This window comes from Neovison vison, chromosome 13, assembly GCF_020171115.1.
Source record: "Neovison vison isolate M4711 chromosome 13, ASM_NN_V1, whole genome shotgun sequence".
Classification (NCBI taxonomy): domain Eukaryota; kingdom Metazoa; phylum Chordata; class Mammalia; order Carnivora; family Mustelidae; genus Neogale; species Neogale vison.
The window spans coordinates 70,395,946-70,421,534 of record NC_058103.1 but is presented as its reverse complement, the minus strand read 5'-3'; the positions used below and the strand labels follow the sequence as shown (position 1 = coordinate 70,421,534).

At 33.5% G+C, this 25,589-nt stretch overlaps 1 protein-coding gene across 4 annotated transcripts in view; it reads right to left on the bottom strand.

Moving 5' to 3' along the window:
• Nucleotides 1–25,589, bottom strand: part of NOVA1 (NOVA alternative splicing regulator 1) — a 149,879-nt gene that overhangs the window by 39,848 nt on the left and 84,442 nt on the right. For all 4 annotated transcript variants that reach the window (XM_044229602.1, XM_044229605.1, XM_044229603.1 and 1 more), the window contains exon 3: nt 94–260. In XM_044229602.1, the coding sequence (XP_044085537.1) occupies nt 94–260 (167 nt within the window). The remainder of the gene's footprint in view (nt 1–93; nt 261–25,589) is intronic.

Here is a 25,589-nt window from a genome sequence, read left to right as displayed (position 1 = left end):
AAACTTTATATGCTAAGACGTTAAAGCTTCTTTTACAAGGAATTCAAACTATGCTGTGGATATTTCTCTTTGATTTCCCAACTAAACACTCACTTGTTTGATGCGATCTGGATTAACGGTGGTTTGGGGTTGTAGAATACTGACTGGTTCTGTCTTGGCCACATTTTGGGGCATTTCTCGAATTTTTTCTGCAATGAATCCATGAACTGCATTCAGTGCTTCAACTGTTCCCTGGATCAAGCATACTCTTTCAGTAGTACCTGTGGATAAAAGATTAATTTTCAGAAAGCTTTCCTTCTTTTCTTTTTTTTTTTTGTGAAAAATCTATGAAAAAGGATGATAGAGTTAGGCCAATAAAATAATGTAAGATGTAGAACTCTTAATAAACTAAAATGTTCACTTGAGCCAAACAAAATGAATACATACATAAATGTTACTTTCTACCATTTTTTTTTTTAAAACTCAGTCTTTTCTAATTGTCTCAAAAATGGCCTTGGGTTTCCAGTACAACCAGAGACCTTAAGATATTCTGGGCATATCGTTCATTCATTGACATAGAAAGTATTTGCTAAGCACTTACAAAAAGACTTAGGGTTAAAAACTGATAAAACATAGATGAAGATCAATGGACCCAGCTTTCAGAGAGGGGGTCTTAAGGTTGAAAAACTAAACTATCATCAGGCCAGAAATTATTTAATTGCATGATATTAAAAATAATGGCTGTACCTACCTACATGGATGGCACATATGGATGATCTTGAGTGAAAAGAGCATTTAAATTGATGGGTAGAGGAAGTCTTGGAAAGTTTACATAGTAGGTAAATTTCTTCATTTCTACCATCCTCTAGTCATGTACCATGCTTTTAATCATAGCAACAACCCTACCTGATATTGTATATTTGTTTATTTTTAACTTTTTTACTAGAATGCAAACTCTCAGAGGATAGTAGATTAACTTGTTTTGTTTTGTGCCATAGTTTCCCCAAAGTCTTTAACAGTCTCTGGTACATAACAGGTGCACAATAAATATTTATTAGATAAATGAGTCAACACTACCTTTATTTTGTAATTTTAATAGTAAGACAGAATATCAGAGTTAAGAACAAAATTTTAAAATAGTTTATGGAGTGCCTGGGTAGCTCAGTTAGTCAAGCATCTGATTTGATTTTGGCTCAGGTCATCAGGGTAATGAGATCAAATCCCGTGTCAGGCTCTATGCTCAGCGTGGATGGAGCCAGCTTATCCCTCTCCCTCTCTCTCAACAAATAAATAAATAAAATCTTAAAAAATAGCCTATGAAATTTGAAATTTATGGATAATTGATAAAGATTAATTAATAGTGTTCATTTCACATCTAGTAAATAAAATGTAGAAATAGGCAAGACAAGACTAAAATGAAATTGGTTGAATCTAATACAGTGGTCCTATAACTCATTTTATATGTATACATTTTATACGTTTAAGGCAAAAAAAGATTAGTTTTCAGACTATCCTGAGCCTCATTACAGCAGGTTGGTATTAAACTCAACATCTCAACACAACATATAAACTCACTTCTTAGAAGTATTTCTTTACCAAAGTTATCAAAAAAATCAAAAGATTATTTCTAAATTTATAAAATATTTGCTTCTCAATTAGTATGAAAAATCCCAAGTACTTAACACATTTCTTTTTGGTAATACAGTTTAAAAATTCTAAGCCACTCTATAAAACATTTTCCAAGTACATTTGGAAGGACAAATTTGCAAAGCTACCAACATTAAAATAACCATAAGGGGTTTATATTGCCTTAAGGATTAACTACCTCAATGAACCTTTTTTCTAGTAGTTTAGAATTTTTAGAAGAACAATAAAAGATTCTCATACTTACTTCTACAAAAAGGACAAAATTTTAAAGAGTAATAAATATTATATGGATACACCTAAGTTCAACCTTCATGTTTTAAACAAAGATTCAAGTCAATGAAAAACTTAGTTTCTTAAGTTGTACAATATATTTCAGTAGAGAGCAAGTATGTCATTTGTAAAGATGAAGAGAATCTGAAAAATATCATGTGAGTTTGAGGGCTTAATATTTCCTGTTTCTCCCAATCAGCTTTTCTTCATCCTTATCTATTTAGCTCTATCTCTGTAGTTCTTGGGTAAAATGATCTAGTTTATAGGGATAATCTAGGGAAGTCTTTACAAGGTTGTATTAACTGTCCAATAAATGATTAGAAAGTATAATAATAATTGGTCAATGTAGCTCATGCAATATGTTCTATCTAAGTTAGGAGACAAAATAAAACATCATATTACATTCCTGTCTCCAAAACAAATACAGAGTGCTCTTTTGGGGATGCCAAAACAGGAAAGGAAATCAGCTTCAGGGATTCTGAAAAAGCAATAACATGGCACTATGTAACTGAAGAGATTATATAATTCAAGTTGCTTTTAAAATTCTAATTTAATAGAGTACATATCATGGCAGACAATACAGTAACCCCAAAAGAGTGACAATACTCTTCAGAGTGTAGAGACCAACAGGTAGTAAATAGAAATCACTGAGCCATAAAGAAATATGATTGTCTAAAACTGAATTTCATATAGCATATGAGAGACAATTTGGAGATAGTTCATAGGTTCAAATTTGTAGTAGGTATTCTTTGAGAATAAATTATATCACTATCATTAGAACTACTACTATTTTAAAAAATGGGAAAAAGGAGATTGTACATCCACCAATGGGAATTGTTGCAAGCTTCAGAAGAGATGCTGTCAAATTCTTCTATTGAACTCTAATGGCCTTTTCACTCCGATGACACAAAACTATAATTTTTAGAAGAAAGTCACCTAGAGAGAAAACTGTGAAGTATATGACCAAACTGTGTAATGAAAATGCATCTATAAATCATAAAAGTTGCTGTTTTTGTAATTTTAAAGACTTTTAGGCTCCATTAGTGGCTAAACTAAACTGCCAGTTATTTATCATTTTATTTGTTTAGCAGTAGCATTTATTTCTCTTCACAACAGACTAGCAACAAAAGCTGAAAAACAATTACATAAAAGTATATGTCCCCATTTTTTATGATGTAAAGATATAGATGTATAAGACACATTAATTTAAAAATCACTTTTGAGGAAAAAATTAGAAAAACTCTAACAAGTAGGGTCAATGTCAAATATAGGCAGTGAAATTTAAAATGGTTTCAGTTTTAATTTCACATACAATATTATAAACTGAAAATGCATGCTTCTAAAATTAGGTACAGTTATCAAAAAGATTCTATAGAAAAATTCTGATAGAAATTTAATAAAATATACTTACTTTGTGCTACTGTAACCTTGAATAAGTAAGTTACTTAGACTGTTCCTGCTCCTACCTGAGGTATTTCCTAATCACTTATGCAGTGGACTCTATTCTTTTTTACCTACCAACTTTGCCATTTTTTCATGTATTGACGTTCTTCCTAACATTGTGATTTTTCCTTCTCTATTAGATCATTTCCATCAGCAAAAATGCAATTTATTCAATTTTTAAAGATCCCTCCTTTATGACAGAATTAAGAAATTACCCTCTAGCAAAGTAAGTGAAATAACTGAATTAGGCCAAGATCATCAGATCATAAGATGAAAAGTTAATGGGTAATTATGAATGGAAACATAAGGCATTTACCAATAGACTTCACTGATCACCATTACCTTAAGAAAGAATGAGAGTGAACAATGTGTCTCTTGATGTGATGAAATATGACACACAGGGCACCGATTATGAAGTATGTTTCCCAAAGTAGATGAAAAAGTCTAATCAAACATTTACACTACATTACAGTTTACAATAGTATTACAAACAGAAAAATAAATAAAATGACACAATGAAGAAGCCAAGATACAAATCAAGAATGTAAGACAGTCTACCGATCAATTGATCTTGCTTCATCAATAAAAGAGGGATGGTACTCTAGACTAGAAGAACCTTTAGAGATAAAATGATCAAATGTAAATTAGAATTTGACTGGACTTAGAATAAAAAACTTTTATTTTAAACAATTGTGGCAATATGATAAGAACTAGGTATTAGATAGCATCAAGGAATTGCTGTTAATTTTAGCAGGAGTGATTATGGCATCAGGTTGTGTAAAAACCTGCTATTTTTTTTCTTTCTTTTTTTTTTTTTAGATGCATACTGGGATACATACAACTAAAATGACCGGAATTCACTTCAAAATATTTCTGCAGCAACAACAAAAATGAGTAAATAAAACAAGTCAACAAAAATCTCGATATTGCTGGTATGTGAAGGGCATAAGGGGGTTCACTGTATACTCTTTTATTGCAGATTTGGAATTTTCAAAATATAAGAAAAACATTTCAAAGGCTTTTTTGGCCTCATACTCATCTCTCCAGTTACAGCTTAATTTCCTTATCCCTCAAAATTCCTTGAATGATATCTATCCATCCAGCTATCTATCATCTATCTATAGATATAGATATATAAAAAATATTCTCTTTTTGCTTCTTCACCATTTCCATTTTTCTTGAATGTACTCTAACATGGTTTTTGTCCCTCACCCCATACAAATCATTCGTCATAGCTATACCTGGGTAAATCCAGTCTTCATGTCTTTATGTAATTCAACCCATCAGCAGCATTTGACACAGTTGACCATTTGGTTCTAAAAACATTCTGCTTAGCTTTCAGGATATCACACACTCCTTGTCCTCATTTTATTCAATTCATTCATTTAACAAAAATCTATTAAGTACCTATTAAATTTTAGGTACTACATTAGAAGTCGAGTGACCAGACAAATCCTTCTGTGTTCATGAAGTTCATATCCTAGTTCATATAGACACTATACATAAAACAAATACAAATAAATAAAACATAAAATATATAGAGAGAATACGAAATGAATTCACGCTATGGAGAAAATTGGGGAACGATAACAGTATGAGCAAAGATAAAAATTAAAGTAAAATATAAAAGGACCTTGTCTGTATGTTCACTACTACATCCACAAGTATCTAGAATAGTGCCTGGTGTACTGTGGATGCTTACACTGTTAATGGGAATGCAAGTTGGTACAGTCACTTTGGAAAACAATGTGGAGATTTCCTTAAGAAATTAAACATAGAGCTTCCCTATGACCCTACAATTGCACTACTGGGTATTTACCCCAAAGATACAGATGTAGTGAAAAGAAGGACCATCTGTACCCCAGTGGTCATAGCAGCAATGGCCACAGTCGCCAAACTGTGGAAAGAACCAAGACGCCCTTCAGTGGACAAATGGATAAGGTAGATATGGTCCATATATACAATGGAGTATTATGTCTCCATCAGAAAGGATGAATGTCGAACTTTTGTATCAACAAGGACGGGACTGGAGATTATGCTGAGTGAAATAGGTAAAGCAGAGAGAGTCAATTATCACATAGTTTCACTTACTTGTGGAGCATAAGGGATAACATGGAAGACATTGGGAGATGGAGAAGAGAAGTGAGCTGGGGGGAATTGGAGGGGGAGACAAATCACGAGAGACTGTGGACTCTGAGAAGCAAACTAAGGGTTTTGGAGGGGAGGAGGGTAGAAGGTGGAGTGACCCTGGTGGTGAGTATTATGGAGGGCATGTATTGCATGGAGCACTGGGTGTGGTAACACTGAAAAAAAATTAAAAAAAAAAAGAATTATTTTTTGAGTAAATGAAAAAGTGACTCTAAATGTTCTTATCTGTATATTGAAAACATATGTGATTGGTTTTAAGAACTATTTATTCATAAAATGTCTAACAAACCAGTTACCTTCTTTGGGTTTCTAAGATCAGTTAATGTGTATAAAACAGATATATCTGGGGAAATGATTTCAAAAAGTATAGTAAGTTATAAATTTTCACGTCCATTAGAATGAATCTAGTCTAGAATAATGGGCATATACTAATGATTTGACCCACATATTTCCGATTGCCAACTGTAATGAAAATTAGTGAACATTTTGTTTGTTAAGCAAATGAATTGGTAGGGGGGTAGGGTTATGGACATTGGGGAGGGTATGTGATTTTGGGTAAATTGGAGGGGGAGGTGAACCATGGGAGACTATGGACTCTGAAAAACAATCTGAGGGGTTTGAAGTGGTGGGGGGGTGGGAGGTTGGGGTACCAGGTGGTGGGTATTATAGAGGGCATGGCTTGCATGGAGCACTGGGTGTGGTGAAAAAATAATGAATACTGTTTTTCTGAAAATAAATAAATTGGAAAAAAAATGCCTTTTTTAAAAAAAAAAGAAAGAAAGAAAATGAATTGGTTTGGGCGCCTGGGTAGCTCAGTGGGTTAAGCCGCTGCCTTCGGCTCAGGTCATGATCTCAGGGTCCTGGGATCGAGTCCTGCATCGGGCTCTCTGGTCAGCAGGGAGCCTGCTTCCCTCTCTCTCTCTCTCTGCCTGCCTCTCCATCTACTTGTGATTTCTCTCTGTCAAATAAATAAATAAAATCTTAAAAAAAAAAAAGAAAAAAAATGAATTGGTTTATACTATTACTGAGATATATCCTAGTATTTTATGATAAGAATGCAAATATATAATTCTTTAGGAAATACAAGTATCAATCTAAAGTAAGTGATCTGGTTGGATGAATGACAGTGAAACATCTCAAAATGAAAAACCAATATAAAAATCTAGTAGAATATTAATAATTCTAGGATAACCTACTGACAATGATTTTGGCCTTGAAAAGGACTGAGAAAGTGGAAGTGCCAGTTAACTTTGCAATAGGCAAAAACATATTTAGAATAAAGCATGACATGTTTTGATAATTTTTACAGTAAGTTAAGGGCTTCTTATAGGACTGAGAAATTACTTATTCTGAGCAGCATATATTCTGAATAAAGTTTCAATTTTTTCAATATAACATTTAGTTTTTACCATTTTAAGAAATATCTCCTGATTTATTATATAATTCAAATATATTTAACACTTCCATAGTAACTTAGACTCAACTATATAGTTCTGGGCAGTAATAAAATGGTAATCCCAAGATTTATGTAAGTCGATTTATTCTTTTTTTTTTTTTAAGATTTTATTTATTTATTTGACATACAGTGATCGCAAGTAGGCAGAGAGGCAGGCAAAGAGAGAGGAGAAAGCAGGCTCCCTGCGGAGCAGAGAGCCTGATGTGGGACTCGATCCCAGGACCCTGGGATCATAACCTGAGCTGAAGGCAGAGGCTTTAACCCACTGAGCCACCAAGGTGCCCAGGTGAATTTATTCTTAAACAATAAAATTTTTTTTTTAAAAAGCATAAATATAAAAAAATTTTTTATATATCATAAGTACAGAAAACAAACTGATGGTTGCCTGAGGGGAAATGGGTGGGGGATGGGAGAAATGGGGGGATTAGAAGTTACAAACTCCCTGTTATAAAATAAATAAATCACAGAGATGAAATGTACAGCATAGGGAATATGGTCAATACTACCATAATAACACTGTATGGTGACAGCGGATGACTACACTTATTGTGATGAGCACTGGGTATTGAACAGAATTGCTGAATCACTACGTTTTACACCTGAAACTAATATAACATATTATGTCAACTACACTTCAATAAAACTGAAACAGAGTGTATCATTTTTTTTTAAATGGATAAAGCCACTTCAAGGAGTATCTCACTATTTTCAATCTATAAGCATGGTAATTTAATTACTCGCATATTTTTGTGGTTAAAAAAAAAGCAGAAGCAGTAGCTTGTTAGCTTTCCTTCAGTTTAAATTTAATAATATACTACAGATTACCCATCACTTGTACTAACATGTTATACAAATTTCAGGTTAGACAGAACAAAATGTAAATTATTTTAAAAGTTGCAAATAACAGTAATAGTAATGATAAATTTAACAGATTAAAACTGTTGAAAGATTTTAATACTTGAAAATACATGCTTTTAATATTATACCTTTCAACAGATAATGTTGCCATGTCTTTAATATGTATCTTCTATAATGACCTATATATAAGCAACATCTATTCCTATTAATGCCTTTATAAATAGTTGACTTATATGCATTCCATATTTATTACTGTAATTACATCAGGAATAGTCCCATTTAAGGGTATTTAAGGTAATTACACCAGCAAAAGCCCCACTTAAGGATATTTAAAGGTCTGGTAGGTATAGAAATGTAGTATTACATTCTTTCAGGGGAAAATATATACTTTAGCAATTTCAAGAAATGAAGCCATTCAAAGGTCTTCTCTGAAGTTCACAACCATACATCTTTTCCTTTGGTTTGCTTTCTTTTCCATGTCCCTATACTCACTGGGAAGAACTAACTTAAAATTTTAAGTAATTTTACAATATGTATCTCAGATTATTATTGTAAGATGAGTGCTTTAAATGTTGATTATACTTAGTTAAATTTACAAACCATCTTATGACTTTTATTAAAATATGTGTAAAAATACATGTATTTTTTTTTAATTTTTTTTTTTTTTTGGACAGAGAGAGAGAGCACACAGGTAGGCAGAGAGGCAGGCAGAGAGAGAGAGGAGGAAGCAGGCTCCCTACTGAGCAGAGAGCCTGATGTGGGGCTTGATCCCAGGACCCTGAGATCATGACCTGAGCCGAAGGCAGAGGCTTAACCCACTGAGCCACCCAGGTGCCCCTAAAAATACATGTATTTAATATATTATTAATATACTTGTATATGATTTATTATATACTATCTCATTTAATATTCACAATAACCAGAGCAGATAATACTACCTTGAAGTAGTTGGGCCAAGGACATATAACTAACAAATGCAGAGAGATATAGGTTTTGTCAAATACCATATACCTTCTGAAAATGTAATGTTAGGCCGGCTACCAAATTACATCCGTTTAAGAAAGTCACATATGTTATAGCGTGATGATGGAAAAATAATTTTCATCCAAGTCTGATAATTTTTTTACATACACTGAGTCATACCATTAGAAACACTTCAGAGATTTATTCCATAAAATGAAATAAGTGATTGACCTTTCTTACAGAGAACAGAAACCACAGGAGATGGTTAATAACTGTGTGGACCGCTAGCAAAATTTTTAAAACAACTTTCAAATCAACAAAAGCACCTAGGGAAATTGCTATAAAAAGTAAGTTCAATTTGTAATTGTAGCTTTTATACCATTGTATAGTTAGGCACATTTGATAATGCTTCCTCCTACCCTATAATTCTAAGGAAAAAATATACTATCTCAAGAAGAGGCTTTTTTAAAAAAAGGAAATCATAGGAATTGACATCTTATGATACAAAGTAATAGTTGCTTTTCTCCTTCAGGTGATTAACTCTCCATACAATCAAGTCTCTACTTCTAAACTGTAAAAATTTGAAAAGGGCCATTATAACATGCTTTAGTTACAATGTAGCAAAGGCTTGATTCTGTTTACAGAGCATGCATTAACACTGATTTATTCTCAGCCAAGCCAAAGAATGAAAGTATAAGTTAAAGAAAAATCTGAAAATACTCATTCTTCAAATAATTTAAGATAAGAGAATAAATGGGAATTAGAGTACATCTCCAGCTTCTTGTTTACTCATTCTCTGTCCCATCCATGCAAATGACATGGTCATTTACAGACATTCCCATAAAGTGGCATCAGGAGCATAGGAGACACTAACTTCTGAAGAACCCAAGGTTTGAAAAGTAGACATACCTGAAAATTCAAAGTAACAATTGCAATTGTTCTCATAAATATTGTAATTCATTTGCAGTTTTTAAATTCTGAGGCTACGCAAAAGGCCCTACCAACAGTTAAAATGATAACTAGTTGTTCATTCATCCTTAGCATAGGTTGTGCTTTTAAATTCAGACCTAGCATCCTAGATTGGTTAGTATTACTACCTTTTAACTTCCATCATGATTACAGGAATATAAAAATGCCATGACTAAGTTCTATTAAAAGTTTATGTTTTTATATGTATATGTAAAACAGCCTGATTTTCCTTCCATTACCAATCACTGTCACCATTTTTGACATTTATTTTGTATTCATAAATTTTTGCTATCAGAAAAATTGCACTTAGAATTTTTCTAGCTATTCCTTATGTAGTAATAGGAATCCACTTGCAGAAGTTTGCAGACCATGCCTGGAAGCTGGAAAAACAGGCTGGAACAAACATGTGATATCAGACTAAGCTTAGAAACTCAGAGGCATGACCAGTGGTAGCATGCATAGCTAATCAAAGTCATTTGAAGGTAAAGAAAGAAACATACCAGTGGATATGCAGCATCCTAAAAAATCGAAGTGCTGCTGATGCAAGCTGAGAGCAACAAAATAAACATCTCTGGCGACAGTGCTGTTCCTAACATATAAATTGTCACTTTGAGATGCAATATAGATTTATGCATTACCAAAGTATAATCGGTGACCTTATTCCATATTTTCTTTAAAAACAGAGTTATTCTGAAAAAGATTCCCATCTTTATCAGGAGCTTATAAATCAAATACAAAGTCAAGGTCCACATTTGCATAGGTTTTGGGGGAAGGAATATGGGAAGGTAAATTTGTAAAGTTTGGGAAAATGATAAGTTTCAAGAGTATATGGAATCCTTCATTAAAGAGGATTATTTTTTTAAAAAAGGTATTAATTTTGAGCAGTTTAACTTGTGTTGAGATGATATAAAACAGCAAAATATTTTAAATTGTGGTAAGTTACATATAACAAAATTTGCCATTTAAACCACTTTTTTTTTTAATATCAGTCTCTCTCTCTCTCTCTTTTTTAAAAAGATTTTATTTATTTATTTGACACAGACAGAGATCACAAGTAGGCAGAGAGGCAGGCAGAGAGAGAGGAGGAAGCAGGCTCCCTGCTGAGCAGAGAGCCTGATGTGGGTCTGATCCCAGGACACTAAGATCATGACCTGAGCCGAAGACAGCGGCTTAATCCACTGAGCCACCCAGGCACCCCTGCCATTTAAACCACTTCTAATTATAAAATTCAGTGGCACTGATTGATCCACAAGGCTGTACAAATATCGCCACTATTTCTAATTCTTTTTATCATTTCAAACAGAAAGTGTGTAACCATTAAGAAATAAATCCCTATCACTTCTTCCCCACATTCCTTAGTAACCGCTAATCTATGTTTTTTATGAATTTGCTATTCTAAATATTTGATATAAGTAGAATCATACACTATTTGCCCTTTATCTTACTTATTTCACTTGACTTTTTTTTTCAGTAATGCTGTAGAATATATGAAAACTTCATTCCTTTTTATGGCTAAATAATTTCCCCTATGTCTATATATCATATTTGTTCATCTGTTCATCTGTTGATGGACACTTGGTTGTTTCCATCTTTTGACTATTGTGAATAGTGCTGCAATTAACATTAATGTACAGGTATTTGCTTGAGTCTATGTCCTCAAGTCTATGTCTTGAGTTCTTTGCGGTATATATCTAGGAGTGGAATCGCTGGGCAATATGGCAATTCTATATGTAGATTTTTGAGGAAGAGTTTAACTGTTTTCCACAGATGATGCACCATGATGCAGCGGATGATCCCACCATCAATGTATAAGCACCATCTCCTCACTAACATCTATTTTTTTCTTTATTTTTAATAACTAGCCATCACTTGCATAACTGATTTGCATTCCTCTAATGATTAATAATGTTTAGTAACTACTAAGCATTACTAAATATACAAATGGATGGTCATTGCTTATTGACCATTTGTATATTCTCTTTGGAGATATGCCTATTCACCCCCTTTTCCCATAATATGGTTTTTGTCTTTTTGTTGTGGAGTTTTAGTTCTTTATATATGCTAAGCCTTAGTGTGTATATATATGATTTACAAATACCTTCATGTATATAGGTTTATTCCATTAGTCTTTATGTCTATCCCTATGTAAGTATCACAGTGTTCTGATTACTGTAGCTTTGTAGTAATGTTTGAAACTGGGAAGAGTGTATTACCAACTTCGTACTTTTTCAAGATTGTTTTAGATATTCAAGGCCTCTTGAAATTCCATATGAATTTGAAGACTGTAATTTCCATTTGTGTAAAAAAGGCCGTTGGAATTTTAATAGAGAGTTAATTGAATTTGTAGATTGCTTTGGGTAGTATTGGCATCCTAACAATATTAAGTCTTTGTACAATGAACACTGGATGATTTTCCACTTATTTAGAAACTTATCTCCAGGTATTTTATTCTTTTAGATGCTATAGCACATGAAATTGCTTTTTTAATTTCCTTTTGGAATTGCTCATTGCTGTTGTACACAAATACATTGATTTTTGTGTGCTGATCTTTACACCCTATAACTTTGCTGAATTTATTAGTTCTAGTAGTTTTTTTACAGATTCTTTGCTATATATATATATATATATAGTCATGTCATCTGTGAAAAGAGATAATTTTACTTCCTCCTTTCCAATTTGGATGCCTTTTAAAATCTTTCCCTGTTCAATCATTCTGGCTAGAACTACCAGTACAATGTTGAATAACGGTGCTGAAAACGGGTATCCTTGTCTTGTTCTTGATCTTAGGATTAAAGCTTTCAGAGTTTCAATATTGAATATAATGTAAGCTCTGGATTCCATAAATGTCTTTTATCATGTTGAAAAAAATGGCAACAATTTATTAAGAAAGAAAATACAAAATTTCCACTAAGACATCCTACTAATCTATATGCTCTCACTGTGCGTGATAGTTTTGCTATGACCATAATGTTGAGAATAAGTAGCCAAATCTCTTATTTAAATAAGTGGCTGCAGCACGCCACAATGTATTTGGAGGCTGAAGTTGAGGCTCAGAAGTTTTTCAAAGTTCTTCAATTTGTTAAAAATTACTTTCATATTCTCTGTTGTAAAAAGACAATGGTGTATGTTGTCAATTCATGTTTTTGACAGAGTGTTAAAGAATTAAAAACTAAAGAATATCAGACTATATTAGAGTTAAAAGGGCTAAAGTTGAGATATGAAAATAGAGACTACATCTAACACCAGTTTGACTCTAGCGCAAAACAGGAAGCTACTGTTCAGATGAGTTTCTGTGACATCATGAACTAAAATTAATTAACTTACGCATTATATTCTTAGTTTCAAAAAAAAAGTCCTAGAAAATGGCAAAACTGTGTTTCTATATGAATAATTTTCTGTAATTATTCTATAAGAATAATTTTCTGTCTCCTATCTTTGTCTCTCTTACTCTGAATTACTATAAGGTTATGAATAAGGTTTGTCAACAGGAGAAATCTCAGGCTAGATATTACCTGCAGGTAAGAGTGATTCCTTGTCAAGATATATTCATGCACTATCATAGGAATACTAAAGTCTCCATAGACTTAAACCTCCTGACTCCTTGGATAGTCCTCTTGACTTCTAATCCACTTGAAGACAGATCCTTGGACTCCTGGTTACCCACTGGCTTCTGACCCATGTGAGGACAGATGACTGGCTTTCTTTCCTCTGGCCTCCTTTCTTTTAGAAGGGATTCAGTTCTTAGGTTTCCTGTTCACTTTCTATGTAGTTTCTGGTCTCCTGCTTTTACTCATTAACCTTTCCCTGTAAATCATTCTTTGAGTTTCCTTCCGTTTGAGTCAACTGTTTCCCTGTCCAGTGGCTACCACACCTCAGTACCTCACTACTCCTGCTCCTCTCCCATTAAATAACAATACATCATTTTAAGGAGCAGAAAAGAATGGTCTGTGGTATAAGACCTTTAAAATAATAAACAGGACTAAACTTTTAGCTGCTCATCTTCCTAGTAGAGATTTCCATTCCTCATTCCTATATATCTAAGTTACCAGCAGAAGTATCTGCTAATAGTCTACACTAATAGTCTCCTCTAAATCTGACCCAATTCCCTACCTTTCTCTGTCCCCTAAACCTCTTCAATGTGCCTTCTTTTACTTCAGTTTCAACACGTGCTCCATATCCCAAACCTCTATGAATGTTCCTTTTAGTTTCACCCCTTGATTAAACTTGTCTGTTCCTTTAGTTCTTTAGGTCCCACAGAACACTCTCAACTGGGGCAAATCCCAGGTTAGTCAGGGCCACAAACTAGATTTTTTCCTTGCTCCACTTTGCCACTCCTTTGCTGTCTTTGCCATTACATTTTCTTTCGAAGTTTTTGGAAACAAAGACTGAACAGGAGTACAGGTATGAAGGTAGATAGTAAGTCAGATGCTAAAGTTTTCAGTCAACAAGGCAGAATGATAGGGATGTTGGTAAATTATAGCAATGAAGACAAATAGTAAATGGTCTAGTATTAAGATATTTTATCTTTCCTCTCCATACAGTAGCCTCAGTTAACCATTTCTACCTTATGCAAACACTTTCTTCCTTTGGATTTCTGGTTGCTATACTCTTGCTACATTAACTATTTTAGTTCCATGGTTGTAAATACCATAAAAATATATTATGAATTCACTCTCTATTGACACCTCCCTAGTCCAAGCCATCACTGTCTCTAAACAGGACAAACTGTTTTACTCCTTGCATCTCTATAAATCCACTCCTTGCTCAAAGAAATTTCTTAAATATGCAAATCATATATAATTTACCAGTTTAAAATCAGTGTATTCTCATCTTGGAGCTAAATCCAAATTTTACTCTGGCTTTCAAAACCAATCATGATTTGGCCTCCGCTTAGTTTTCACTCCTCATCTCATATTACTTTCCCTCTCTTTTTCTTCACTCCAGGGAGCTGGGTCTTTTTTAGTCACTGGAACATGCCAAGGCTTATTCTCACTTAGGCCTTTTTTCCCTACTGACTTCTACCTTAAGAGCATTTTTCCTCTGTCTTTTCTTATGGCGGGCCCCTTTCTCACATTAAGACCATGGTTCAGTGACACCACATCAAAGAGTTGTCACTTAATATCCAGGAAATAGCTCACTCTCATTCACTTTAAGTTCTTTACTTTCTCCATGATTCTTATCACTTTCTGAAATTCTTCTTTGTTATTATTTGTTTACTTCATTGTTGCCTCTCCCAATTAGAACAAAAGGTCAAAGAGGACAGAAACCCTGGCTGTTTTGTTCTCAGCTATATCCCCAGTCCAAAACTTAGCAGACTATTAATAAAGAATTATTTATTTAATGTATTAAAATTGGGGCCTTTGATAAACCATATTACAGTAAGATTTTACTGATCCATATTGATTACATTAAACTCTATTATAAATATCAAAAGAGGGGAAATACATATAGAGAAGTATTAAACAAATGAACTACCAACAGAACCAAGTATAATAAAGGACCATTATTAGACTATTTTCTATTTACTAAGGGTCATTATCATACATGGTTTCCTACTAAAATCTATAAACAAATACATCCACCATACACTTTTATTTCAAAAGATATGTTCTTCTTTCCCACTCTTTTAGAAACATCAATGGATAGGAACTCAGCTCAATGTCTTATGATTATTCCTTCCAAGGGACACTCATTTCCACAGAGTAATTTTATAAAGGGCTTTCCCAAGGAAAAAGATCCTAGTAAACCAATTCTCAGCATTAGCCAAATAAAGAGCATAGTTGAAACATTCCAATTAAACTTGATAATTATAGGGACGCCTGGGTGGCTCAGTTGGTTAAGCAGCTGCCTTCGGCTCAGGTCATGATCCCAGCGTCCTGGGATCGAGTCCCACACCGGGCTCCTTGTTCCGCAGGGAGCCTGCTTCTCCCTCTGACTCTGCCTGCCACTCTGTCTGCCTGCCACTCTGTCTGCCTGTGCTCGCTCTCTCTCTCTCTCTGACAAATAAATCAATAAAATCTTAAAAAAAAACTTGATAATTATAGTGATAAAATATCAAATCCTGACCACAAAATAAGGCGTATAATACTGTTGAATATCAAAGTAGGACATTTTAAGTTCGGCACCTACTAGAATACCAGAACTACCCACTACTAGGAAAAAAAATAAATGTCTTTTTTTTCAATTAAACTATTTGATCAAATTCTGCTACATTTTTTGAAAGCTAAATTAAAGTTTTAATGTATTGATCATGACCATTTCTATGTAAAAATCTGAGAACATCTGACTTTAAATTTAAGGGCCATAAAAACATTTATTTATTCAATGAGTCTCTCACAGACCCAATGAAATGATTATTTTATAAGCATCTATAATCAATCCAAATATTCTGAAAATAAATATCCATGTGTTAATCTTAATAGTAAAATAATTTTATTAGAGTAAAACTATCCCTGGTCTTTTTCTTTTGTTGAATCAAAATTATAGGTGTCTGCATATGTTCTAAGCAAATATAGTGTATTACACCAAGCTGAAATATCACAGAAACACAAATGAACACAACACAAATTTGACATTAGGAGTAAATGTTTCTGAATACTTTATAAAAATCTTATTTCTGAATAAGATCTACAAAAGAGCCCTGACAGGTTAAACCTGGGAATATTAAGAAATTTTCTGTGAACTGATTTAAAAGGAATAAACATTTAAAAGGAATAAACATACAGTCTTCTTACAAATTGTTCCAGCATATTTAAAATTAGAGACCAACAACCTCGAACTATTCCAAAAGGGCTATTCCAAAAGAGAACCAAAGGTTTGTCAGAACCATGATGTCCCATGTAAGTAGCTCTACAGAGTTGGGAAAAAAGTTCAAGTGAAATACGAAAAGAGATGAAGATGTAAAGAAAGGAAGAATCTATCCCAGAAAGATATTTCTGTGATCACAGAAAATATTTATAAGAAAAACAGATATTATGAGTTGAATAATATGACTGCATTGGTAAAAGTTTTGAAGTTGCCACCTCAAGAAAATTCAGGAATCGTGAGAAGTATTTCTTAAAAGAAAAAAAAAAAAACATAATTGTGTTATACAATCACCTTTTTTAAAGATGAGCTGAAGAGGAAGATACAAGATTTTTTAAAGCATTAAAACCCCCAAATGCTAGTCTAGCACTTCTCTAAGTAAATTTTACATAACACTTGCCCTACAATATGCTCTATGAAAAACAGGAGTTTCTGGTCCAATACTTTGAGGGGAAAAACTGCGTAAAATAACCTCCTCTCTGAATGATTCATAATAGATGTTAGCATATTAAAATATGAAGTCCTACAATAAAGAACCCCACATAACTTTTTATAAATGTATTTATCCATAACAGCTTTATGCATGTAACACCTGTTAACATCCTACCCAAGCAAACACTATTTTGCAGAACAAGCTCTCCAACACTAAAATGCCACAAATCAAATTCATATTTGAAGGGCTCACCTTATAGTTTAAAAAAAGCCATTCACTCTTATTTGTAAAAACATAAAGACAAGACGTTAAAAAAGGAAGATATAATATCAATTTAATATTGGAAATAACTTCCATTACAATTGTCGAGATATTGCTAAGATAATCGTCTTATTTTGCTAGTGTATCTAGGGCTAGAGCAAATAAAGAGGCCATATAATGACATCTAGTTGTACAAGTGCTACGAAAGAGGAGCTACATGTTGCTTTAAAGCATATGAACAGGTATACAAATCCCACATTGCGAATACATATATTGTGTACAACCCAATATGAAGGGCTGATGAATGCCAACTGTTAAGGTTATTTTAATGAAAAATTTACCAGAAGTATGCCCAACTGAAATAATCAATAGCTTTGTTTTGAATTTTGACATAATTTTTAAGTATAGGGAAAGAGTGGTCAGATTACTGTAGTTTCTTGTTAATCCAACTAGGAAGTTCATTTTTTAATTATTACCTTATTAAGAAAAACACACAGGTATTGGTAAACAATCAAGTACAATCAATTCTTTTTTTTTTTGTATTGGGAGTTCTTCATTCTCATTTTCAGTAAACTTCAAGCAAAACTGACACTATACTTGATACAACAGATTTTAAAGGTTAGTCATTATTTGAGCAGAACAAAATACTTACTATGCTGTTATAAAAGTTTTCAGCTATTAAAATAACCAAACCTTAACTTGAAGTGTTTGCTTATGATGAATTGAAAACATTCAGTCATTCTTTTCTCATTTATAAAAATGAAAATAAGGGAAAAATTCATATAGCCAAGAGTTTATATCATTAAGTATTATAAGAGCCATGTGAAGATATTTCAGATTAGAACAAAATGAGAAATTTAAAATAATCAGTTGCTCAGAGTAATAATATAAACTAAATCAATTTCTTCTACACTGTTACTGTGATGAAAACCGTTTGTTTTTACTGTTATTCAACTTTAACAGAAACCAAATAGTTTCTTCTTCCTTTTTTTCTCTTTCATCATTTCCTATTTCTCTTATACAGCTTACTGTTGATCTGAATTTTATATGCTTTGCTAATCATGGATATTATATGAATTGTGTTCTATCTTAGAACATGAGCCTTTCTATATTTGTAAGTTTCTTGCTAACATGTCATGGAATGTAAAACCTATGGGACTTTGGGACCTTAATTTAACCTTGTGGTGCTAAAGATGCAGCTGTTCATTTGCAAGTAATCATCCCTGCTATTAAAGCCATAGTAGAGAAAAAAAAAATTTAAATTTATTTTATACCACTTTCCATTGTATTTCAGTGCAAAACAGTCAGCATTACATGATACTCAATTTTTTTAACTTGCTAGTACCATATTTTCAAAAGACAGTAATTTAGAATATCATTTACCCAAGTGTAAATTTTATTACAAGTTATAAACATAATTGATTTTGAAGGTAATGTTTCTAGAAAATAAAAAAAATACTATGTACAGTTAGTTAGCTATATTGCAGAAACTGGAGAGTTAAAAATTTAAAATTTATTGTGCAGCAAAGTTCAAATATAAATAATTATATTTTATTAATTAAGTGGTTGTAACAACTATAGTTTCCTAGTAAATTTTTAAAAAACTCATCATTTCACTTACTTGAAATATGATACATACAATGATACTACTACCTTCAAGTTTTGTGCTATCATTCTTACAATGACATTTTAGAATCAGAGATACATCATTTATTTCTATATAAATAAAGTGTTACATTAAACAATGTTTTTCCTAGTTGTTACTCCCCTTAATTGAACATCAATCAAGGATTATAAATCATATTTCTTTCCATGTCTGCTTAGACTCCCTTAGTCTCTCATCAACAATGTATAAAAGTCCCTGTTTCCATACATTCTCTCCAAGAGTTTAACATATAATTTATTACTTCTGTAGATATGAAACAAATTTAGAAGGCTAAGATCAAACTGGGGGAATCGGCAACATGTGTTAATATTGGATTGATATAATATTCCTTATATATATATATATAATATAATATTCCTTAATATATGAAGTATTTTGAAAATCCTTAAGGAAAAGATATATATCGGCCAGAAAAATGAAGTAGGTACACGATGACCATTTCATTTACTCTCTTGAAACACACACATACATAACTGCACACTCAGTCATATGCAAATATTTCCTTATATCATAATCATGCCAGAGAAAGAGAAACCAAAGGAAGGAAGTGAGGAAAGTCTGATTTGCTTATCGAATGAAAAAAATATTTAGTTCACTGTATTCAAAAAAGCAAAGCAATCACATCCTACTATATAGTTCTAATTGGCAAAATAATTATAAAGGTTTGGTAAGAATATATAGGAATGGGTACTCTAGTATAAATAATCCTGCTGGAATTACAGATTGGCTCACTCTGGAAGGCAGGTTAGCAACAAGTATCAAGAATATTATGACCTAATAATCTCATTTTCAAATTTTTAAATTTACAAAAACAAACCAAAAAAATACACAGATGCAAATACAGAGTTGTTCATAACAACATTTTTCTAATGGCAAAAATATTACAGTTCAACAACAGGAATTTGGTTAAGTAAATTGTGATTAATCATGACAAACCATAATTATATTTATAATCAAGACATTTTATTTACTTGTATGGAAAGAGGTTCAAGATGAATTAATTGAGAAAAAAAAATCAGACAACATAATTAGCAGGAACAAACCAAAACATGGAGTGCCCTGGGCATGTTTGGTACCTCTTTAATGATATGTTTAAAGAGTTGTTCAATGTTTAGTGAGAGTAATCTTTTAATGGAATTAAGGGATTGCATAACATGAAATTTTTTATACCAGAACTTTTTGGAAGGCATACTAGCCATTTAATATCTAGATAAAAGTATAACTTAATCATTACTATAAACAACTCATAACTTACATACTATGCATAACTCACTTGTAGAATGTCAGTTGGCTTTTCTAATGTCAGGTCAATGTCAACTAACTATCTCATGGTCCATAGCAGCCTAAAACTGTACCATGCTGCTTACATGTGGGCATTACAAAAATATTCAAAATATTTTATTTCCATTAAATAGGTATTTATTTATTTATTTATTTTTAAAGATTTTATTTATTTGATTTGACAGACAGAGACTACAAGTAGTCAGAGGCAGGCAGAGAGGGAGGAAGTGAAGCAGGCTCCCTGCTGAGCAGAGAGCCAGATGCGGGGCTTGAGCCCAGAACCCTGGGATCACGACCTGATCAGAAGGTAGAGGCTTTAACCCACTGAGCCACCCAGGCGCCCCAATAGGTATTTATTTTTGTGGCGGTGGTACTGCTTACAATTTTTATACACATTATTTATATACACAAAAGGTAACCCAAGTTAACAAAAAACTTATTTCCAAATGTTTTCAGTGATCTTTGCATATTAAACAAAGGTAGATGTAGCTTAAGGAGAGATACTTCAGCATTCTGTTCTTCCTGTTCTCAAAATCATAGAAAGTTATCTTATTGGTCCAGAGTTTCTGAAAAATTCCTTAGTAAGGAAGATAGCCATTCTTACCAAAGCAGGTCCTCTTCATCGTTATGTATATACCCCTTTTCACTCTAGTACTACATTATGTTTTTGTAAAATATTACCGATGCTTTTCATTATTTGTTCAATTCTTTCTTTTCCCTTAAGGACAATGGTCTTGTACGACTTTCCACTACTGTCTCTTCAGTGCTTTGCAGTGTGCCCTATATACAAAGTCAATATCCAACAAATAACTGCTGAATGAGCAAATGATGATGAGTGGAGTAGAAAAAGTAAAACACAGCCCTAGACTCACAGAAACAGAAGATATTCAAACTCTTAGGCAGCAAATAGAAGTATGGGAAGGTTAGTAGAGCAAGAGATAGCATAATTCTTTGAAACATTCATAGGAGGGAATTAATCCCTTGCATTTTCCCTTTCTCTGCTTGTCCCAAGGAGTAGAAAAATGGGCTTCGGAGGCTACGTGGTAGCAGTGACTCCAGAAACTTTGGCTGGAGATGCAGGGAGTGCTTGACTAGACATACTCAAGTAAAAGAGATGACTACAGACATACCAAAGGAAGGTCTGTAGTAAATCCTACTCTGAGAGGCTAACAGGCAACCTCATATGTAAAGAATAGAACGTAGGGATCACTACATATTTGAGAAAAATAACAACAGCTGAACTGTGTTGATATGAAATTTATGAATGAGCTGAAGAGTAAACTAAACATAGCTTTAATTCACTTCTACCAAGCACAATCTCATTTTATTAAAAATATATAAAAATACACACATATATATGCATGAGTAAAAGTATGAAATAATATACTGGATACCAAATTTTAAAAGTAATCTCTCAGGGCACTGGGTGGCTCAGTGGGTTAAAGCCTCTGCCTTCAGCTCAGGTAATGATATCAGGATCCTGGGATGGAGCCCTGCATCAGGTTCTCTGCTCAGCAGAAATCCTGCTTCCCTCTCACTCTCTGCCTGCCTCTCTGCCTACCTGTGGTCTCTGTCTGTCAAATAAGTAAATAAAATCTTAAAAACAACAACAACAACAAAAAAAACGTAATCTCTCAACAGTATGATTTGGTTTAATTTTTTCTGATTTTACTCAACTGCTTCTTAAAAATTTTCCCATAATATTCAAGTGTTTTTGAGATTCATACTACATATTAATAAAATGACACCATTGTAAATAATTAAAACATACTGTTAGAAATATTTTGATTTTATAGTTTATAATTCATTTAGAAAAATAGGACTGAAGTTTAAACAATCTTTGAAAAATCTTTTTCCTTGTTTCATTTGTATTAAAATACTTTAAGATCTTAAAAATTAGAAATCTGGTGGTGCCGCCTGGGTGGCTCAGTGGGTTAAACCTCTGCCTTCAGCTCGGGTCGTGGTCTCAGGGTCTTGGGATCGAGCCCTGCATCGGGCTCTCTCCTTGGCGGGGAGCCTGCTTCCCCCTCTCTCTCTGCCTGCCTATCTGTCTACTTGTGAACTCTCTCTGTCAAATAATAAATAAAATCTTAAAAAAAAAATTAGACATCTGGTGAAATTTAAAAAAATTTTAAATCAGTTGTACATAAAAATAGATGGCCATCTAAAACATACTAGCCGGAGCAATCAATATTAATAAAATAAATAAATAATGCTATCAGATTAAAAAAAGTTAGAGAGAAAATAACATTTACATTATAGTAATCACAGCCTTCTAAGAAACACTAAGTTGGGGCGCCTGGGTGGCTCAGTGGGTTAAAGCCTCTGCTCTCGGCTCAGGTCATGATCCGAGGGTCCTGGGTCCTGGGATCGAGCCCCTGCATTGGGCTCTCTGCTCAGCCAGGAGTCTGCTTCCTCCTCTCTCTCTGCCTGCCTCTCTGCCTACTTGTGATTTCTGTCTGTCAAATAAATAAATAAAATCTTTAAAAAAAATAAAAATAAAAGTAAAAAACACCAAGTTATTTATCATTTCTCAGAAAACAAATCTCATTCTTAGAAATCTCACTCTCAGGCCAAAGCTGTGTTACTAATACCTGAATAAACTCTAGTCTTTCATTAGCTAATCATTTTTACAGGTTAGGAATTTATGGTATTTTTGAATTAGGCTAGGTAATCTTTGAGAGCTTAAAACGACTTCAGTAGGCCTTAGAAGAATAATTTTGATCTGGAGTTCATAAAAGAAAGTAAATTCAAATCAGCAAAATAGACTTGGGGAAGAAATTTCCTTTAAGAAATCAGAACTTTTCATATTTAAGTAAGGCTTGCTACAATACTGAATTTAAACCATAGTTCCTAGGTGCCTCGTTAGCGCAGTAGGTAGCGCGTCAGTCTCATAAACCATAGTTCCTTTCATCTCTCATGAGTCCTCTAGTTGTCACTGATAAAAAAAATCCTGATGCGTTGCTGACCTTGAACTGAATGGTCTCTGCAGATAGAAAGAGAAGCAACTATCCTTTAAGGACTGTCAACATAATCATATTTGGTATTAGATAGATATTAGATACTAAATAAAATAAAAATCTGGAATATGTTAATCAGCCAATAGTTATCTGAAATTTCCTGAATTTCATTTTTGTCCTAATCCAAAGATTGTTCATATAAAAAGGCTACTTGATCATCACTCATCGTCAGGGAAATACAAATCAAAACCATGATGAGATATCATTTCTCACCTGTCAGAATAGCTAAAATAACAACATAAGAGGGGCACCTGGGTGGCTAAGTTGGTTAAGCGTCCACTCTTGATTTCTGCTCAAGTCACAATCTCTGGGTTGTGAGATGGAGACCCATGTTGGACTCAGCACTGCTCATGGAGCCTGCCTCTCCCTCTGTCCCATTCCTTTCCCTCTCTTAAAAAAAAAAAAAAAAAAAAAAAAAAAAAAAAAAGATTAACAACACAAGAAACAACAGGTCTTGGCAAGGATGTGGAGAAAGGGGAACCCTCTTGCACTGTTGGTGGGAATGCAAACCAGTGCAGCCACTCTGGAGAATAATTTGGAGGTTCCTCAAAAAGTTAAAAGTAGAACTACCTTATGATCCAGCAATTGCACTACTAGATATTTATCCCAAGGATACAAAACTACAGAAGCGGTGTATACACCTCAATGTTTATAGCAGCATTATCAACAGCCAAATGAGGGAGAAACAATAATAGAGACAACAAACATGTCCATTAACTGATGAATAAGTAAAGATGTGACATATACACACAATAGAAAATTATTCAGTCATCAACAAGAATGGAATCTTGCCATCTGCAAGGATGTGGATGGAGCTACCATGTTTTATGCTAAGTGAAATAGGTCAGTTAGAGAAAGACAAATACCATATGATCTCACTCATATGTGGAATTTAAGAAAGGGGGAAAAGAAAAAAGGGAGCGAGGGAAACAAACCGTAAGAGACTCTTAATGATAGAGAACAAACTGAGGGGTGATGGAGGAAGGTGTGTGGAGGACGGGCTAGATGGGTGATGGGCGTTAAGGAGGGCATTTGTTGTGATGAGCACTCGGTGTTGTAAGTGATGAATCACTGAATTCTACTCCAGAAACCAATATTGTTTAACTGCGTGTTAACAAAATTTAAATAAAAACCCCTAAAAACAAACTTCTATATGAAAAAAAAATTACTTGACATGTTGCAAGAGATTATTTGTGTGTACCAGTGATTTGAAATGCCTTAGAGTTCCAAGTTAGTGTTGTGATGCATGTTCCAATTAGCAGTTCCCGATGTCTTAACTGAAGGTATCCTGGTTGCTATGTGCTAAAGTGAATACCATTAGAAATGTGAAATGCCTTAAATATTGATTGAGCATAGGTTACATCTATTTTAATATTATAATAAACAAGAGTTTAGTGCAATTTCCAAACTTTAAGAAAGCTATTTAATACTCAAATAAGGGGAACACCTACTTAACTGGGATGACTGCAAAAGAATACCTCAGTGGAATATATATATATTTTATCAACTTGAAAAAATAGATTAATGGCAAAACTAGGCTTAAAGCATGTCTGATAATTCCTGCAAATCTTGTCAGAGTGGTTAGCAGATCCGAATGGCTAACTGAAGTTTTTCCAGCTATGCAGCCTTTTGTTCACCATTAGACTGTTACTTTTTATAGATTCTGGGTAAAGAGAGCCATCTTGACTTGATTCAAATTTTTAAAAAGCGTTTTTCATGAAGTTGTCCAAAATAAATTTTGAAACTAAAATAACAGATGCTACAAAATCTTTGCTTAACCATCATATTTCATTATTTTTATTGAATTTCATGAATTCTATCCTTTGGAAACATACATTTTTAAACAGCTTTGGATCACCAAGCTGTTTTTAAACAGCTTTGGATCACCTCATTTGGATCACCTACATTCATTGCTTTGTCAGGTCAAACTAATATTCTAAATAACCAAGGAACATATTCAACAAAAATATGTTTTCTTGGGGCGCCTGGGTGGCTCAGTGGGTTAAAGCCTCTGCCTTCCACTCAAGTGGTGATCCCAGGGTCCTGGGATATAGCCCCGCATCAGGCTCTCTGCTCAGCGGGGAGCCTGCCTCCTTTTCTCTCTCTGCCTGCCTCTCTGCCTACTTGTGCTCTCTGTCTGTCAAATAAATAAATTAACCCCCCCAAAAGAATATGTTTTCTGCTGTTTCTCCATTATACTACAATCACAGGGGCATCATGCTAACCTCTACACCAGAAGACCCAGAAACAAAATCAACACATAAATGTATACCATCATAAATGTACTGCCCTAAGAGTACCACATAAAACATCCATGATGAAAATTCATTACTTTGATAAAGAAATGAAGCTAGTGAAAGGAAGACAATTCTACATAAAACAAGACCAAAT